This window comes from Saccopteryx leptura, chromosome 4, assembly GCF_036850995.1.
Source record: "Saccopteryx leptura isolate mSacLep1 chromosome 4, mSacLep1_pri_phased_curated, whole genome shotgun sequence".
NCBI lineage: Eukaryota > Metazoa > Chordata > Mammalia > Chiroptera > Emballonuridae > Saccopteryx > Saccopteryx leptura.
The window spans coordinates 115041103-115061717 of NC_089506.1; the positions used below are offsets into that span (position 1 = coordinate 115041103).

At 41.0% G+C, this 20615-nt stretch overlaps 1 protein-coding gene across 6 annotated transcripts in view; it reads left to right on the forward strand.

The window, feature by feature from the left end:
• NBEA (neurobeachin) overlaps positions 1 to 20615 on the forward strand; it is a 739008-nt gene that overhangs the window by 698421 nt on the left and 19972 nt on the right. For 5 of the 6 annotated variants that reach the window (XM_066381023.1, XM_066381024.1, XM_066381025.1 and 2 more), the window contains 5 exons: positions 10592 to 10681; positions 13745 to 13937; positions 15683 to 15754; positions 18079 to 18234; positions 19100 to 19270. In XM_066381023.1, coding sequence (XP_066237120.1) covers positions 10592 to 10681; positions 13745 to 13937; positions 15683 to 15754; positions 18079 to 18234; positions 19100 to 19270 — 682 coding nt within the window. Of the gene's footprint in view, positions 1 to 10199; positions 10263 to 10591; positions 10682 to 13744; positions 13938 to 15682; positions 15755 to 18078; positions 18235 to 19099; positions 19271 to 20615 lie in introns of all 6 variants that reach the window. The other variant, XM_066381029.1, reaches the window with a different exon arrangement.

The window sequence follows — 20615 nt, forward strand, 5'->3', positions numbered from 1 at the left end:
CTTTCAGAAGCATCTAAAGTCATATTTGACTCAAGGAAGGAGGATGAAAATTGCAGCCCGCTGTTGGTAATAGAAATAGCTGGAAGAGATTTCCTTATCTCAGTTAGCATAAATTTCAATTATATTACACAGTTGTTACCTCAGCATAAAAGAACTATTATTCAAAACATACTGCATGCTTCAATGTGTTGAAGTAGGTATCACTGAATCTAAGTACCTAAGCATTTCAGTTAGATGTTTAGGACTTGTTTTTAAAGGGGTTTTTGTTGTTGTTGCTGTTGTTTGGTTTGTTTTTGTTTTTGTTTTGCACAGAAAGAGACAGAGGAACAGATAGGGACAGACAGGAAGGGAGAGAGATGAGAAGCATCAATTCTTCGTTGTGGCACCTTAGTTGCTCATTGATTGCTTTCTCATATGTGCCTTGACCAAGGGGCTTCAGCTGAGCCAGTGACCCCTTGCTCAAGCAAGTGACCTTTGGGCTCAAGCCGGTGACCACAGGGTCATGTTTATGATCCCACGCTCAAGCCTGCGACCTCATGCTCAAGCCAGTGAGCCAGTACTCAAGCCAGCAACCTCGAGGTTTTGAACCTGGGTCCTGTGCATTCCAGGCAATGCTCTATCACCTGCACCACTGCCTAGTCAAACTTAAAGGTTTTAAACATAATAATTGGCTTATTTAAAGCCATTTGAATTCTCAGTATACATTATTATCTAAATTATTGTCTCCAACTTATGTCAAAATCAAAGAAGAGCATTTTGCTCTACCAAATACATGCAATACTATTTTTCATCTGAATATAATTGAATAAAAGTGTATGATTTCATTTTAAAATATTTATACTCACCACCTAGTAAATCTTCATCTTTTCTTAAATTTTTATAGGATTTTTGGTGGTAACATTGGTTAGTAAAATTATTAGGTTTCAGGTGTACATTTCTATCATACATCATCTGTATATGTCATTACAGATGCGAAGCAAATCTATTTCAGCTTCTATTATTTTAATATTTTTTTTGTTTTGTAGTCAGACACTCCAAGTGCACTTAATTCGTATGGTGAAAGAAGGTCACTACTCATCACTCATTCCCTCTCCTCTTCTGCTCCCTTCCCCCCCTCCTCCCCTCCTCCTCCAGTAGCACCTGAATCAGCCAGCATCATTCACTTTACAGAAGTCTGTTTAACCAGGGAGGATTTTCAGAGATGTACTGGTCCTTCTCACATGGCATTAAGCATTTCTGGGTCAAGTCCTATACATATATACTCTTTAATGACCCACGCAAAAGTAGCTAAGAACTAAAAACCTCAAAGAATCCTCAAGAGATACTTGGCTGGAACCCTTGCATTCTGGTAGGTCAGTCTGTAAGAATCCTGAAAAGAGCATTTTAGTTTACTCCTTGAGGATAACCAAGTATAGACTGTAATGAGACTTCACAGCCTCCCCCTAGGAAGCTGATAATAGTGTTGATCCACAAAATATTTTAAATCCTCAATGAAAATATCATTTGGTTGGATAATACCATATTTTGGTTGGTTCCACCAAGAAATGAAGCAAAAGCTAACCAACATTTCTTTTAAATATCAGACTTGACTACCAGTCCCGTTCGTGCCTTTCAGGGTTCTGAGCTATTGCACTCTCACAGGCATACGGAAGACTGAAGAAGAAATCCATGTGGCCAAGAAGCATGTGAGAAGATGCTCGGCATCACTAATGATTAAGCAAATGCAAATCAAACGGCATGAGATGCGCCTCATACCCATTAGATTTGATGCAGTCCAAAAAAATAGCAAGTGTTGGCAAGGATGTGGAGGAATTGGTACTCTTATGCCCTGTTGGTGGGAATGTAAAAAGATGTAGGATCTCTGGAAAACAGTATGGAGACTCCTCAAAAAATTACAAATACCATATGATCCATTTCTGGGTATATATCCCCCCCAAAATAAAAATGGGATTTTAAAGAAATGTCTGTATCCTCATGTTTATAGTGGCATTATGCACAATGGCCAAGGGGTGGAAGCAACCCCAAGGGTCCATCAGCGATGGGTGGGTAAGCAAAATATGATTTATTCATACAATGGAATATGATTCAGTCTTAAAAGGAAGGACATTCTGACACATGCAGCAACAGGGACGAACCTTGAGGACATTATGCTAAGTGTAATAAACCAGTCACCAGGCAAGTACAGTACGATTCCACTACTATGAGGTGTCTAGAATAGTCAGAATTACAGAGACAGTAATGGGAGGGTAGATTCCAGGGGCCGAGGGAAGGGGCATGGGCCGCGATTGTTTAATGGGTGCAGTTTTAGTTTCGCAAGAGGAAAGTGTTCTGGAAATTGCGTGCATGACAGTGTGAGCGTGCACTCAAAATGGTTAAGACAGTAAATTTTGTTGTGTATGTTTTACCACAATTCAAACATTTTAAAAGGATAACGAAGAGAGTTTAATAATGGTCCTATTCACAGAGATGTGGGCAGGACAAAGTGGATGAACAGAGGAGGTTTAATCACCCAAGGATTACATCGTTCCTAATCTGAGATTACCAGGGGAGGGAGCCATTACCATAGCCTGGGCAGAGAAGCAGCCTTGGGAAAGTGGTCACCCAACAGAAGCTGAGGCCTTAGGCCCCAGCCACTGCCAGATTGGCAGAGGGGCCTTACCATAAATGCCTCGCCTTCCTACCTCCTATCCTGAGCGTGCACTGGGTGAACGCAGTGGGAAGCCAGAGAGCAAGGGAGGGCCAGGGTTGCAGTCCCGGGAGGCCAGTACCCCAGGAGCAAGGACCGTGGTGGCTACCCTCTCTGTTCCCGATTAAGTCACTATTCTAGGATAAGCAGGCTTATTTACGGCATCCACAGTAGGACAGCCACTACCTGTCACATTAAAATATATGCACTTTTTCTACCTGAGTTAACATCTTCAAAGGCTCTGGGACTTTAAGTGAAACAAATAGTTTCCCCATAGGCTAAAAACAGAAGTTAACTTCCTACAGCATCTCAACAATGTTATAAGGAAACAGCACGGAATGAAACAATGTTTTGCAAGAACCTGCTGTACTTGTATTTTTAAGTAGAAAAAGTGAGTGACCTTGCCACCAAGGGCATTGACCTAATTTGAAGAAAAAAATATTCTGGACAGAGCATTTCTGTCCAAAGGATATGGGTGCTTGTTCTTTCACATGTTATGTGTTAAGTCAATTACGTAATATCATCGTTAGACTTCATCATTGCAAAGAAGAACTAGGAAGCAGCAGGAGGGTAAGTCTTCCCTTCATTTGTTTAGGTTTATACTCAAAAGGATGAAAGCAAGCACTGAGGCAGGTAAATGAGCAAGGCAGGCCCCTCCCTCAGATAGTGTCTCCCCTCATCTGATAGTTAAAGCAGCTGCGGTTCATTTTAGGTGACTTACCAAATATTTCCTTAGATATTCTAATAACTTTGTTAGTATAGTGTAGACTGAGGCTTAATGCAGCTGATTAATAAAACAAAAAGAAACATGTTTGTTCTTCTGTTTGTAGTTTCTACAAAAAACTAGAAGCAGTTGAATATAAAATAGCATTTTAATTTTTTATGTAGTTTAATGTTTATAAAGCAAAAAATAATAAAGTACAGTATTATTTGCTTGATTTATTTCGCTCCTATTTTCCCAGCATTAAAAAGTAATGCTTTACATGATCTTGTTTTATTACGACAATAAACCAGGAGCAAAAGCTTATCATTAAAATGCATCTGCCATTAAGTAATCTTCTTAAAAAAAGTAATCTTCTCTTATATTTTGTAGACTTCTCAAATTTCCATTATTTTTGTTTTTTTCCTATTTGATATAGAATTGGTGGACTTGGAGATAGGACTAAAAGAGGATATAAATCACATATTTTAGTTGTATGTCAAACTTTTATCTTTTGTAAAAAAGAATAAATATCTGCTTTTAAACACTAACATAAAATCATTGTAAGTAAGAGCTGTACAGTAAGATAAATACAATCTAAGAAAAAAAAAATTTTAATTCCTTCTCTGTGTTCCCAAGCAATCATTTCTATTAATTTTTGCTTGAATTTTCTGAAAAAAAAAAATTGTTAATAATTGACTAATAATGTGGACATAATAGTCTGATAATTTGTACTGTGGGTAGTCTAACTGGAAGTACATTATAAAATGCTAACTTTTCTGGAAAACAATTTAAAATAGTGTACACACCAAGAGAAATAGGTAAGATTGGTCACTTGACAGCCTGCCCGTTAGCCTCCTCCTCCTGTCTCTCTCGTGGCACTTCAACCTGGTGGCACTTCGTCTGAAAGACAGCACTCAGTCACAGTCACAAAAATAGATGAAAAGTTATAAAGGAGAAAAAAATGATTCTGGTTTAACTTTCCTGCATTGCAGAAAAGGCAAGATTAACCAAAGTTTTTATCTACTAGTAAATATAATGAGAGGCCAAAAGCACATGCATTCACTTAAAAAGTAATTTCTCTTTTAGAGTATCTTGGATATATCACTAATCTGAAGATTGTCCTCCACTCTAACTCCTTGTCACTGCATTTTCTGTCACCTGGTGTCTGAGGTCGTCCGTATTGACAGGCAGACATCACACACCCACCAGAGCATGTCTGCCTCCTCCCCTGAAGCTGTAATCCCAGCAACACTCCTCTATTGGTAGAGAAGGTAGAACTTTCTTGGGAGGAAAGGCAAGAAGGAAATAATCAAGTCAGAAAGAGGCACTGCCCTAGCCGGATAGCCCCGCCGGTTAGAGCATTGTCATGAAACAAAGAGGTTGCGGGTTCGATCCCTGATCAGGGCACATACAGGAACAGCTCAATGTTCCTCTCTTTTTCTCTGTCTCTCTCTTCCTCCCTCCCTCCCTTCCTCACTGGAATCAATAAATGGAAAATTTTTTTAAAAAGGTACAGCAAGTCAAAGGAATAAGGACTACAATGTCACAGCCATAATTAGCACGTGGCCCCTCATGCAAATTAAAGAAGATACCACCCTCTTTAGGAGGATGAATTACAAAAATGACTCCTTTTTCTGGCAGTTGAGGTAGATTTTACCCTTCTTTGCGCAGGGCATGCGCAGTGGAAGATAAGGGTAGATAGAGCTAGTGAGAAATAAATGAGAAAAAGAAGAGCCAGAGGATGGTGTGGGTAATTCTGAGACTTAGCAGGTGGATCCTCCCGAATTTTGCAAAGAGACTAAGGAATGGGACAGTCATTAAATAAAGAGGGGTTAAAAGGAAAGCCATCCCTAATAAGAGGCTTTATATTACATATGAGCTGGTAAAACAGGGTTCCGTGTCATACATGCATATGAAATCTGAAAATTACATATACTATTTGCCCTGGCCAGTTTGCTCAGTGGTAGAACGTCAGCCCAGTGTGTGGAAGTCCTGGGTTTGATTCCCGGCCAGGGCACACAGGAGAAGCGCCCATCTGCTTCTCCACCCTTCCCCCTCTCCTTTCTCTCTCTCTCTCTCTCTTCCCCTCCCACAGCCAAGGCTCCATTGGAGCAAAGTTGGCCCGGGCACTGAGGATGGCTCTATGGCCTCTACCTCAGGTGCTAGAATGGCTCCTGTTGCAATGGAGCAACGACCCAGATGGGCCGAGCATCGCCCCCTGGTAGGCATGCCGGATGGATCCCGGTCAAGAGCATGCAGGAGTCTGTCTCTCTGCCTCCCCACTTCTCACTTCAGAAAAATACACACACAAAAAAATTACATATACTTTTTTAATTTACTTAATTTATTCCCCTGTGCATAACTTAGTTCACATTTTTCTTTGATTCACTGCCTACCCCTGAGGAACTACATATTTTAGACAGCCCCCAAAATGTTAAAATAATTTTTTCTAATATTATATACTACCTATTTCTTGATAGGTCTTAGCTGGAAAGAAATAAATGCCAGTACATGGTGACCGCTCAATATTCAACACAATAATTTTTAGAAGAATAAGAATCCATATAACAACGGAAATGGAAAAAAATCCAATTTATTGTATGAAATTTTCCAATCTATAAACATCAGCTGAATTAGAAACCATGTCTGTGAGCTGAGTGCAGCCCAGGGAGTCATTCAGTAGGGGAATGACTGAATGTATGACATCCTGGCAGAGTGTAACCTCTAACAGGCCAGCCTTCCTCACCTCTTGTGTTTGGTGAGCTTCATCTACTGTGGTGTCCACTCCATAGTAGGTGCTCAACAAATATATATTTTGTGAATAATAAAGCTAACATTAAGCCTCTCTGACTTATACAGAACCATATCTAGAGGAATAAAAATATGTTGGATTTTTTAAGAGCCATTTCTGATAATAAATAAAGAAAAAAAACTACCTAATTATTTTCAAGTAGTTATTTGAGGTTTTTAAAAATATATTTGGAAATTATGAATGAAAAACAGTTTTACATGGCAAGAAAAAGTCCTTCATGGTGTGGACTCGCTAATTCCTATTCAACCTTCAGACCTCAGCATGTATCCTTTTTCTAGAAGTCTTTTTCCCCACCAGTCCTACTGTCCCTCCCCCCTCCCTTCACCCCGAGTCCGATGCACACGTCACTCCTCCGCTCCCTCACACTCCGGGCTGGCCTGCACTGTGCTCCTTCTGCCTACCTTGTGCCCGGATGGGCTATCTCATCTTATGTCCTTACGGGCTGACAACTTCCTGAACTAGTCCGATATCTTACTTTGTATCCCTTGACAAAGAGTAACGATTTGGTGAATGTTTGTTCCTTGTTTTTACGGACTGAATTGTAAAAAGTAAAGAACTCTCACCCTTTCCTTCTAAGCTGCCTTTCCGATTTGGCACAGATGCTACTCCCACCATGGCCCCACTTCTAAATTCAGCAAATACAGATAGTTGTGAACCTGTAGGACGAGGTCATAGTGTGTCAGTGATTTAGAGCAAACAGACGTGTGAAGAATTGTGTTGAGTTTCATAAGAGAGGGGGTGCTGTGAGGTGTGGAGTACATTCACGATGATTTAGGGATTCTGAGGCGAGTCAGAACCCTGCCTGAGGTTAGCGTGAAGTGCGGGGGTTCCCCTCCACCAGGGAGGAGTTCTCACTGCGGTGCCTCCTGGGTCGTACATCCCCGGGCACTCTTCCTTCCTGACAGGACAGAAGACACTGATGGCATTCTAAAAGTTGGGGAGCACAGAGTTCACATTAACGGGGAGAATGTTACAAAAGTGAGTAGGTGCCCATTTCCAGTATGAACATTTTGGTAATGACAAGAAACAGAACTGAGGGGAAACAGTATGCTTTCAGAAAGACTTGAACATTTTTTATTTTTGACAGAGACAGAGAGAGAGTTAGAGGGGGGGACTGATAAGGACACAGACAGGAAGGGAAAGAGATGAGAGGCTTCAATTCTTCGTCACAGCACCTAAGTTGTTCATTGATTGCTTTCTCATATGTGCCTTGACTGGAGGGCTACAGCAGAGCAAGTGACCCCTTGCTCAAGCCAGCGACCTTGGGCTCAAGCTGGTGAGCTTTGCTCAAACCAGATGAGCCGGCACTCAAGCTGGCGACTTTGGGGTTTTGAACCTGAGTCCTTTGCATCTCAGTCCGATGCTCTATCCACTGCGCCACCACCTGGTCAGGCAAGACTTGAACATTTTAAAACCAGAGGGTAAGGAGTTATTGGATGCAGGATTCTGAGAGAGCTAAAAGATGAACATTGGAATCAGAACCTTTATGTCATGAAGGCATATGATGTTGATCACAAGGAAGAAGGATTCAGTTTAATCTTAAAAGAAATAGATGTTCAATGTAGGGAACAGATTTTCTTAATGAAAGTGTGAAATTGATCACAGCTTGAAATTTATCCTGACACAGGAGACATACTAGAAGCTGGGATATTAACATCTTTCTCCATTGCTATTACTATTCACAATGGTCACCATCTAAGATGTTTTAGAGGATTGTACAAGCAAAAACAGATAATTTAAAATACATTATATAGCCTGGCTGTGTGGTTCAATGGATAGAGCGCCAGGGTCACAGGTTTGGTCCCCTGTAAGGGCACATACGAGAAGCAGTCAATGAGTACACAACTAAATGGAACAGCTAAGGAGAACAGCAACTTGATGCTTTTCTGCGTCTCTCTCTCTGCCTCCCTCCCTCCCTTCCTCCCTCCTTTCACTCTCAAATCAATGAAAAAATGTTTTTAAAAATCAAATACATTGTATATTCTACTGTACAAAGTTATCTGTATACTGCTACTTAATAAACTCTACTAGATTTTACTAAACTAGAAATAGTACTTTCTGAGGAAAATGGTGGAGATATAAAAATTGTAGCAAAACATAAAAATAAAATGCTGCATGATCTTCAAGAGCAGCCACATGGAAGAGAAATCCAAGCACTAGAGACTGAATGTTTATGTTTCCCTAAAGTTCATATGTTGAAGCCTTAATCCCCAAAGTGATACTTGGAGAAATGATCAGGTTTGAGAGGGGAGCCCTCGTGAGTGGATGGTGCCCTTGTAAAAGAGAAAGCTTTCTCTCCCCGTCTGTCGTGTGAGGACTCAGTGACAAGATGGTCACAGGTGGGCCCTCACTAGACAACAGATCTGCCAGCACCTTGGTCTTGGACTTTCCAGTCTCCAGACTGTGAAATAAATGTTTGTTTTTTAATCAAAAATAAATAAATTATCCTGATGCCATTTGAGAGTCATTTAAGATATGTATGCATGTGTACTCTGCCTCAGTCCTAAAATGATCAGAGGCAGGACCTACTGAAGAGAACTTTATGGAAGATTTCTGGAAAGTTGAATCAGATCATAACATTTTTTAGTATAATTTTAATACTTTTCAGAAAAAAACATTAAAGTCAAGCAAAGCATGTCTGTTTACTCATTCCTTTTATGAACTTTTAAAGGCTCTGTACTAAGTTCAAGGCACTGATCCAGAGATTTCAATGTGTTTAATTTTACCTCTGCCTCCCCAGCCCCACCCTGGTCCTCTTTCTGAAGGAGTAAACACACCAGCAATAGTATCTCTATTGTTCGACTTTAGCTGTTCGTGATACATTGAGGTGTGGGGTACTGGACATTTTCTAACCAGGACAGCTTCAGTAATAAAATTACGACCTTTTCTTTTTTTCAATGAGCCTTGCCAGGAATGGTCTCTTCCCCCTTATATAATCATAGATCTTGCCTTCAGGAAATAAAACATGATATTATCTGTTATAGTACAATTAAGTAAAAACAGTCATTTTGCATATGAGTGGACATCATGCAGATAAATGTATACATTAAAATTAGACAGCACTTAAAGAGATTTAATAATTGACCCTATTGCCTCGGCAGGTAAGAGAGCATAAGCCCCGTTTATGCGATTGCTAAAATGTGGCAGATAATAATGCATTCTTGTTTAATATTGCTAATACATGTGAAAATGCACATTTGATTGACAAACATCTTGAAATGTAGTCTAGGAAGATGGATGATTAAATTTCAGTACTTTATAAATGAGAATTGTAGATGGTGATACAATTAATGGGCATGCTGTGTTGAGAGCCATCTACCAGCTTACCTGCACTCAGTGAGGATTTTTGTATTTCACTTTGATGCAACCAAATTGCACATCATTTTAGGAGGGTAATTAGCATGGTAACAGAGTAATGATCACAGTAAATATGCTTCTCCTTGTTGACTTTATAATTACATATAATATTTCAGAAAAATATTTCTTAGTCTAGCTTAACATATTGAAATACCTTGCTTATAAAATTTATGTAGAGAAGATATACTTAGTTCTCTTATAAGATTATCTTTTTGACATAAAGTATATTATACAAAAAGTATATTATACAGTCCAGATAGTTTGAGATGTAAAATTATTTTTATCCATTAGAAGCCATAACATCTGATTAATATTTCCATCTGCACAGGCTATAAAGAAATATTGTACAGCTCAGGGCACCCAAATAATGGTTTCTTTTCTGGGTTAGTTTTCTCTAGAATTTCAGAAAATTTTTGAAAAAAATAAATTCATACTTTAAAATCATATTCCAGGATTCATTTTTAAAATAACACAGCGTGCTAAAATAATACTTTTGTGGTACAAGCTTTGCCATATCTAATCATTATACAAGTCTTTAGTGTTCTTTCTCCTGATTGCCTTCTGCATTGGTTGGAGCGTGTGATCCTCTCAATTTTATTTTGTGTTGTGGATGTTATATCTTACATTTTGTTCCCATAAAGATTCCAGAAGCTCATTTCATTAGAGACCCCCACACGTTCCTTCTTACAAAGGACTTTATTGAGGTATATGTGTTGTGTTGAAGTGTTCCACGCTGCTTGCGTTCTTTGGATCTTGAGCTGTGTGCACGCACTCGCAAGTTAACATTTCCACATGCAACCCCAGCTCTAAGTAAGAACAGCGACTGGTTAACGTAACGAGCAGATTCGGAAGGAGACGCGGTGCTTGTCTACAAACACTAACCCTTGGCTGGCTCTGCACCCTGAGCGAGAGGCACTTGCTCTGTTTCCGGGACTTTTTCATGGCTGACTTGGGATACATTGGCATTGTCAGAGTGTCTGACCTGCCTCGCTGACGCGTACCGATTGTGACAGCTGCTGTCCTTCCCCTGCAGGCCATGGAGGCCCAGATCCAGAACTTTGGACAGACGCCATCTCAGCTACTCATTGAGCCACACCCCCCACGGAGTTCGGCCATGCACCTGGTGAGACATAGCAACTTGCTGACATTTCTTTTTCTTTTTTGTACCTGTATATAGAGCAAATGAAATAATGATTTTAGCAGTGTTTTTAAAGGCTTCTCGGTGTATTGGTTAACTGTTTACCTAGATACATACTGATACCCGGAGAACAGAGAAGGGAGGCAGTCCCTACCTCCAAGGCCTGTGGAAGCCGGCTCAGTTTTGGAGTGACAGAGTCGCTATCCTCCCTGACTCCATCTGCCTCTGCATAAACTCCTTCACACACTACAGGCTCACGGACATCCGCACTGAAGTTAGATTTATAAATTAGCTCGAAAAATGTATAAACACAACATATTGCACAATTTTTTGTGTCATTTTGGGCAAGATGAAGAAAAAGGCGTAGTTCCTTTGAAGAAACGAGAAGATATAGAAAAGTAATTATGGTCACAGAAGAGATGCCGTCGAGCAGAGGGGCTAAGAACAAGGACCACAGAGCCAGACATGGGCCAGACACCCTCTGCCACTAGGAGTGAGTGACTCAGGCAAGTTTTAGTCAGTCCCGCTGTTAGGTTTCAGCATCCCGGAGTTTCATGCTCGGACCAGCACCTGGCACGAAGTCAGTTTCTGTGAACGTTAGTTAGCTGGTGTCATCAGTCACCCTCAGCTACTGATAGTAAAGCTTTTATTCCCATTGCCAAGGGAAAAGTAGTATTCTTACCATTTTAAAGTGAATTTTAAAAGCTCATTTTCATAACATAGCTGTCCTTTCTCAGTTTATTAGCAAATAGTAAACATTTCCCTCTTGATCTAACGTGAAGAAGATAAAATAATTTCCCCTGGCTGGTTGGCTCAGTGGTAGAGCGTCGGCCTGGCGTGCAGAAGTCCCGGGTTCGATTCCCAGCCAGGGCACACAGGAGAAGCGTCCATTTGCTTCTCCACCCCTCCCCCTCTCCTTCCTCTCTGTCTCTCTCTTCCCCTCCCGCAGCTGAGGCTCCACTGGAGCAAAGATGGCCCGGGCGCTGGTGATGGCTCCTTGGTCTCTGCCCCAGGCACTAGAGTGGCTCTGGTCGCAACAGAGCGACGCCCTGGAGGGGCAGAGCATCGCCCCCTGGTGGGCAGAGCGTCGCCCCTGGTGGGCGTGCCGGGTGGATCCCGGTCGGGCGCATGCGGGAGTCTGACTGTCTCTCCCCGTTTCCAGCTTCGGAAAAATACAAAAAATAAAAAAATAATAAAAAAATAAAAAAAAAGATAAAATAATTTCTGAAGAAGAAAAATACATTGAGAAGCCTTTAAAAACACTGCTAAATAAGAAGATAAAAGAATTTATAAATAAATTCAAGCTTCCTAAGTTTGTGTAGCAGAGAATTCATATACATAGTAAGCAATTACAAACCGTGTGAGAGAGTTAAAGGTGGTTAGTTCCACGATCCCTATTTTGTGTTTTTATGTAGTAGTATTTATAATGTTTTACAGTACTAAACAGTAGTACATGCGGGATAGCTACTTTCTATCAGAAAAAAGATAAAACTTATTTAGCATTTATTTTTAAAATGATTGTTTTACTCATTTTTATCTCCAATAGAAGATGCTTGAAGGTAAAAATGTATTTGTAAAAAAATGTGATGAATTACAGCTTTTCAGTACTCCTAGATAGCTGTCAAGGCAGCCAAAACTCTAATTTTGGAGACAAGAGCTCTGGAGTATGCTTTATAATAATATATATGCACGTAAATTTATAAGCTGTTATTTTGTGATTTTTTTCAATAAAATTTTTCAACACATTGTTATTTCAATGCTTAACAAGTTTGTGTGAAGCCCCTTCTGCATGTCAGGCCTGGTGGCAAATATTGGCAGATACAGAGGCAGCTGTGTCCTCCAGACCTTTAGGGAGTCGGCAAACTCCGAGTGAAACGCATAAATAAATGTGTCTTTGAGAATGTTTTCTTTCTCTACAATAGCTCAACTGATTTTACTCCTTGACTAGTTGCTGATGAACTCTTCTGGTTGGATGTGTCCCTGTGTGTGACCAAGAACACAGTTCACACCCAGTGCGAGCTCCCACACACACACCCGGTCTTGGGGGTGGGGGGCTTTCGGAGCCTCAGGCCCCAAAATGACGTGCTTTTAATAAACTGTCCGAGAGAATATCTCCCAACACTTTCCTTTATGAAATGCTTTGGCAGAAGAGTTTACTCCTGAGTTAGTTTTCTCTGTTTAATAATAGTAGTAAAAAATATTTATTCTGGATTAATGCCCAGTCAGAGTTCATTACTTTCCTAGGGGAAATCGTTAGACTAAGTTGGCATGGAACTGTTTATAAATAAATTCAAGCTTCCCAAGTTTGTGTAGCGGAGAATTCATATACATAGTAAGCAATTACAAACCGTGTAAGAGAGTTAAAGGTGGTTAGTTCCACGATCCCTATTTTGTGTTTTTATATAGTAGTATTTATAATGTTTCACAGTACTAAATAGTAGTACATGCAGGATAGCTACTTCCTATCAAGTCATTTGCTAGATGTTTGAAAAACAAAGATTTAGAATATAAAAGCAGAGGAGGCCCTCAGTGAGCTCATGGCCCGGGTGGTGGACAGGGGGCGTGACCTATCAGCAGGCAGGTGGTCCGGGTGGCGGAAAGGGGGCGTGACCTATCAGCAGGCAGGGGTGCCACAGCGCAGAGGTGGACAGTCCTGGCCCGGGGACGCTGTGTTCTCTCCAGGTAGACGGACGCCATGACCTCAGGTCAGCCAGGTGGAAATGGAAGTATCTGTCTCTTCACATCGTATTTCATGTCAACTGTGTCAGTAGCTGGCGTGATTAATTTTCCTACCAACCTGATGTTTTAGCTGCGTCATGTGGACATAGCTATAAGTCACGTCCACGTCAATGGAGGCGGCTGTTAGGAGCTCGGTGTCTGCAGTCGGCGACCTCGCGGGTCCCTGCTCTCCTCTCTGTGCGTCGTCACCGTACCAGAGCTAGCACCGCCTTGTTCTCTGTGTGCTCATCGAACCTCCTTCTCCCCACAGCTATCACTAACTGTTCTCCCTTCTGTTTTCTTCCACTCTCTTCCCTTTCTATTCAACAGTGTTTCCTTCCACAGAGCCCACTCATGTTCAAAGATCAGATGCAGCAGGATGTGATCATGGTGCTGAAGTTCCCGTCAAACTCTCCCGTGACCCATGTGGCGGCTAACACACTGCCCCACCTGACCATCCCTGCAGTGGTGACCGTGACCTGCAGCAGACTGTTTGCTGTGAACCGGTGGCACAACACAGTAGGTAGGTGTGCCTAAGCACGTCACTTAAAAGCTCTAGTAAGGTGAGATATGTGTGCTGCGGGCAAGCTAGTCTGCCAAGTCGTCTCCAAAATCAGCAGAGATAATATGGCCAGACCCAACCATATGACCCTGTCTGTCCTGCCCACTGCTGTTCTACTTAGTGCCGCACAGAATGCCGGCTAATGGTTAAGTACTCAGTAAGTATGTGATACGTGGAGGCAGTTCTACAAATATGTCAGGTCCTGCCACCCTACTCTACCACTGCCCCCACCCCAGAAAAAAAAGGAGTTTTTCCCATATTAAACACAAATCCAGAGTTTGCATCTGGATTTTCTGGTTTCAAATCCTCTTTCTCTCACTTCATTAGTTTCTTTAGCAAACCTGTGAGTGGCCACTGTGCGTCACACGGTCCTGAGCCCTGGGACTACAGCAGAGAAAAGACAGACACCACCTTTACCCTCGTAGAGCTGAGAGTCTTTGAGAAGAGACAAAACCTACAGTAGTCACTGATTTCACATGTGTTTTCTCCAAACTCATTCCTGAGAGTTCCGGCAAGGACATCTTGAAGTGATACAATTCTGTCATAAAAATCAGACATATTGATACTTATTTAATCAGGACAGAGTAAAAGTGACCAAATTATTTGGTTGGCCCAGCTCACCACTTAAGAGCTCTCTGGAAGCCCCAGCCTCCAACTGTCTCCAGAACTGAATGGATGAGCCATGGTGAATTAACCTGAATTTTTTATTCTACTGATTTTTGTATTGCTCTGAAAATATAGACTGACTTACACAATAGCTCATTCTCCTAAAAATTTCTAAGTGTACCAATTTTATACTTTCTGGTGATATTATCAGCATGAGGTAGAACTATTTCCATTCAATCAGGAGTGTTACAGCAAACATCTTCAAAAATGCAGGGTGGGGCAAAAGTAGGTTTACAGTTGTTTGTATGGAAAATAATGCAATGATTAATAAAGAATAATTATTCATTATTCTACAAGAATAAATTGTTTTGCATACTTAAACAAGTGTAAATCTATTCCCCTGCCCCGCCCCCGTATATGACTTATTCACAGGAGTCTTAGCCTTTAGAAATGTTTTCCATCGAAAAAAAAAAATGGACTAAAATTTTCTCTAGAATTGTTCAAAACTATTATAAGTTATATAATCACATGTAAAATAATTATGACTAAGGAACTCAAACAAGCCCTCCACATTAATCCTCTGAAGGAAGCTTTCACTGAGGGTAAGATTTTAGGTGTGGCTCGATTCATACCCTCTGCTGACTTGTCCTGTGTTGGAAGAAGGCCCACCTGGGAGGAAGCCATGCCTTCCCTCTGCCCACACCCAGTGGCCCTGTGCCTACACCACCCCTGAGGGCAGGCACGGCCTCTTCTGAGAGTGCAGGCTCAATGGTTGCCCAGTAACCTTAGCTCTCTTTTAGGTTCAAGAAATGTTATGATCATCTATTTTATCCAGCTTGTTCTCATTATTAGGATATCAACACTTTTCTAGCATTCTACATTCTACATCCTAAGTGGTAATTACCAATTGCTGTTGAAATTATTTCTTTAGACTGTCTACAAAGACATGTAGTGGAACTGAATCATTCTTATAGTAATTTACCAAATAATTTTTTGCACAAATGTTATATTGTGTATACTCATCATAAAGCACTGCTTATTAGGCAGCACCTCTTTTCTGAGAATATAACGGCAGCTTGCTCCTTTTGTTTACTTTGTAGGCCTCAGAGGAGCTCCAGGGTACTCCTTGGATCAAGCCCACCACCTTCCTATTGAAATGGACCCACTCATTGGTATGCTAAGAATAATAGCATCTTCTCATGGATGCTGACTATCCATGGATTATTTTATGTTTACTTATCACAAATGATAGCTGAATAATTTTTTTTCTGCCACAGAATTAAATGAGTTGATAATGTCAAATTACCATCAAAGAGCTTTACAAATTATAATATGCCATCTAAGAACTTTTTGGTAGTAAAGCAATTATTTGTGGGTTTCCTTTATGTTTTAGGAGGTCATTTAAGTTGGTTCTAAACAAGGCAAGTATTTCCAGACTTTCTTTCAGCTTAAACTAGCCTTTAACAACTTTATATTACGTATTTAAAATATGTATATATAGGGATTCAGAGGTTATGAAAGAAAAAGAACTAATACTGAAAAAACATCTCTTTTAGAAATATTTAGTAGGGTTAAAAGATTTTTAAGTTGAAGATTTCATATAAATTGCAAACTGATGAGCTGTAGCTCTTTGCAGAAGATATCACAAAGGTTTAAAAATAACCACACGCGGCCCTGGCTGGTTGGCTTAGTGGTAGAGTGTCAGCCTGGCATGCAGGAGTCCCAGGTTCGATTCCCGGCCAGGGCACACAGGAGAAGCGCCCATCTGTTTCTCCACCCCTCCCCCTCTCCTTCCTCTCTGTCTCTCTCTTCCCCTCCTGCAGCCAAGGCTCCATTGGAGCAAAGTTTCCCCGGGCGCTGAGGATGGCTCCATGGCCTCTGCCTCAGGCGCTAGAATGGCTCTGGTTACAACAGAGCATCGCCCCCTGGTGGGCAGAGCATCGCCCCCTGGTGAGCATGCTGGGTGGATCCTGGTCGGGCACATGCGGGAGTCTGTCTGACTGCCTCCCCGTTTCCAACTTTAGAAAAATACAAAAATAAAATAAAATAAAATAAAATAATAAAATAAAATAATAAAATAAAATAACCACACACACATTTATTACCGTATGATCCAGAACCAGCCCCTAACCCTTTCCACACCCACTCATCTCTGCAAGATGGTGTGTAATATGAATGTTTGTTCTACCTATTTCATGGGATCACATAGAGAACTAAGTTAGAAAAAATGAAAATTGTATGAAGAATTATTGTATGCAAGTTATAATATTTTTTCCTTAGGTTAATTCATCGCCATCTTTGAACCTGGAAGTAGGATGAAAGGCAGCCTTTTCAGTCCGGTGTATTCCTATACAAAACAGCATTTACATGTCTTTGTGCTGGGAAGGAAGTGAGGTTTAGGACCAGGAATAGTTTTAGAATCTAGCAATTTCTCTGCCCGTGAAACATCCACAGTGTCAGTGGAGTGTAACCATGGAAAAAATAATAGCGGTGTTCTAATAAGTAATGGACCAATTTTATTGTTATATGTAACTATAACTTGCATAGTTTTTTAAATGACTTGGGACCTTTAATTTTTCTTCTTTGCTACATTTATTTGTATATTTTTTCATTGTTTGCCTTCTCTAGTAATTATTATTAGAGTGTTAGCAACACTCCATAAATAGTGGCACATGGATTTAGCTGGAGTCAGAGAGTGAAGGTGATCTCCATCTGCATTTTCTGTATGAAGTCAGCCTGGAGACTGAGCCCAGAGGGGCGGTGTCAAGTAGGGGACGGGGTGGCATGCAGACAGGCACCAGGGAAATCAGCGCACATTTCTCCGCTCCTGACTGTATTCAGATCCAATCCCAATGCTCTCCTCTGACTCTTGCCTGTTTCTTTACTCCCCAGCCCCTCTCCCATCTTTTTTTTTTTGTTCCTCCACCCCCCTGCCAGCCCACTCAGGAGAAGCCTTATGTTTGTTGACAATCAGGTCTAAAGCTCCCTAGGGGAGTGCCCACATAGCAACACCCATGCTCAAATGTCTACCCTTCTTTTCGCAGGAATTATAAATGCCTGTCAGAAAATGACAGGTTGGGGAAATGTGCAGATATTTCTTCCTTATATAGCATGCCTCATACAATATTATTCCTCATTACTGTTGAACTTACTGGACACTGATGGACTTATGCATAGTGAACATCTGTAGAATTAAATGCATTTAGATATTTTTATTGCTTTGAAGTCATTATCTTGAATTCCTCGTATTGTGTTTATTTATCAGTGGAGGAAGAACTTAAATATATGAAAGTTTTTAAATATGCAATAGGGTTTATAAATCACTGCTACCAAAAAGATTTATATTCCTCATAGGAAAATGTTAAAATCATAATAATCTTACAGGCTTAAAAAATTTTTTTCTATGCAAATAAAGCATGAAACTATTCCTTCTATAAGTGCTTGATGAAACTTGTATGAAATCTTTCTTTACAGTATCTTTTCTATTTACATTTAGCCAATAACTCTGGTGTGAACAAACGGCAGATCACAGACCTCGTGGATCAGAGTATACAAATCAATGCACATTGTTTCGTGGTCACAGCTGATAACCGCTATATTCTGATCTGTGGATTCTGGGATAAGAGCTTCCGAGTTTACTCTACAGAAACAGGTAACAGTTGCTTTGAAATACCTTATTCTCTTCAAAATGCCTATTGTTATACCCAAAGCTTAGTATGATATAATCATAATGTAGGCATTTTTATCTTAAGTGCCAAGATCGAAATTAAATGCTTACACTGTATCTAAATAGTTATCACCTCATCCATTCTTTTTGTTGTTGTTGTTAAGTGAGAGGCAGGGAGGCAGAGACAGACTCTCCCATGTGCATGAGCCCCAACCAGGATTCACCCAGTAAGTCCACTAGAGGGTGATGCTCTGCCCTATCTGGGGTTGCTGCTCTGTTACTCAGAAACCCAGCTATTTCTCCACCTGAAGTGAGGCCATAGAGCCATCCTCAGCACCTGAGCCAAGTTGCTTAAACCATTCTAGCCGTGCTTCAGGAGGGAAAGAAAGAGAAAGAGAGAGAAGGAGAAGGGAGATGGGGAGAGAATTAAGTGGTCGCTTCTCCTGTGTGCCCTGACCAGGAATCAAACCCAGGACATCCACACACTCGGCCGATGCTCTACCATTAGTCCAACCAACCAGGGCCACCCTATCCATTCTGAACTTTAGTATGAACCCTGAGTTCATAGGACAAAGGGGACTATTATCTCCTTCCCCAAATCAAATCCAGTAAAACACCTTAAATCTCCCTTTAGTCTGGCCCGAGCAAAAAAAATCATCACTGTGAATCTCAAGTGATTGTCATGTATTATTTTTTCAAAAGCAATTGAAGAAAGCTAATCTGTAACTAGATTTGAATTACCTTACAAATTTATGGGTCTACAGGGTAATTTTTCACAATTTTAGTAAAATTAAAAGTTATTATCATTGAAAGAAAAATAGCAAAAGAATTAAACGTTTCTGTGTTTCAGGGAAATTAACTCAGATTGTGTTTGGCCACTGGGATGTGGTCACATGCCTGGCCAGGTCCGAGTCATACATAGGAGGGGACTGCTATATTGTGTCGGGGTCTCGTGACGCAACCCTGCTTCTCTGGTACTGGAGTGGTCGACACCATATCATAGGGGACAACCCTAACAGCAGTAAGTATTGTCTAGAACTGTCCTCTCAAACTATACCTTCATTTGAGTATAGTTTTCCTTCTTATTTTCCTGATACTTTTCATGAGGTTATAAGGATTTTAAAATATGCAAACTTAAGTGGCATAAATTTCTGTCAGAATGTAGCTATTTTCAAAGCATAAGAAAGGGCAAGTACAATAGCCTTCAGCCTGGGGAAGCCCCAGGTCCCTTCCCATTGACCTGCTCAGCTGCTCTTCCTCTGTCCCCAAATATCCCTGTCCTCCAGACGTCTCCTGCAGTGTCACCTGTCAGTAACCCGCAGCTGACTCGATTCTCTCCCTCCTCTGAATTTCCATAAGGTTTATTTGGACCTCAGTGACAGCACTTGCTGCTTTCTACCATGTAGCACAGTAACTATCTTTTTTTATTCATTTACAGTGACTGAGTCCCCCCCATCAGAATAGCCATTGGGAAGGCAGAAATGAAGAAGGGTGGCTCTGGGCTTGGAATGACTCCTGAGTGTTCTTCCATGACGCTCCCTAGGCTGGTCTGTAGAGAAACAAGTGGGCTCCATAGTGAAATAACTTTAGGAAATACCACATGCACTCATACTCACCGTGAAGCTCTGAAAGTCGCACACAGATAAGTCTGCTGACATGTGTTTAACCCACAGTCTCTCAGACATGTTTCTCCGTGGAGCTTTTGCCCACGGAGGGCAGTTGTTACTGCCTGGAACTGTGGGTTTGAGGAAGCGCTGACGGGTAGCACAGCCTCCTTCGCCTTCAAAGTCTCTGGTTCCAGGCAGAGTGGTACACCCAGTAGGTTTTCAATAAGTCCTATTAAATGACTAAAGAACTAGATAAGAGGTTGCCTAGAAATAATTACTGTTTTTTAATTACCAAGCTTCCAATAGTTCAAGTGCATGTACTTCCTGTAAAATGGAGAATGGTTTCTGTAGAGTGTTGGTAGTGACACGTACCTAACAGGTTTATTCTCCTGATAATTTATACATTGATTCTAGTTTAAACAGTACTCCAGAATAAACTGAAACTTCAGGGAATATTTATGACAAAACAGAGACAAGAATTTGCCAGGAATACTGTGTATCTAACACTGACCATTCCAAGACTGGGTGAGATGCCACATTACAGCTGCTTGGCTGGAAGCTGCCTCCCCGGTCCGTTCCAGCCTGTGAGATACCTGGGGATGGAAGCCAAGTTGTACATCTGCCCTTCAAGTCCCACCCATGCCCAACTCTTACCGTTTTGACAGGAATACTGAAAAAATAGAAAATGGCTTTTGATTGATAGGAGCGAAGGCCCTATCATAGTACAGAAAAGATAGATGATAGATAGATAGATAGATA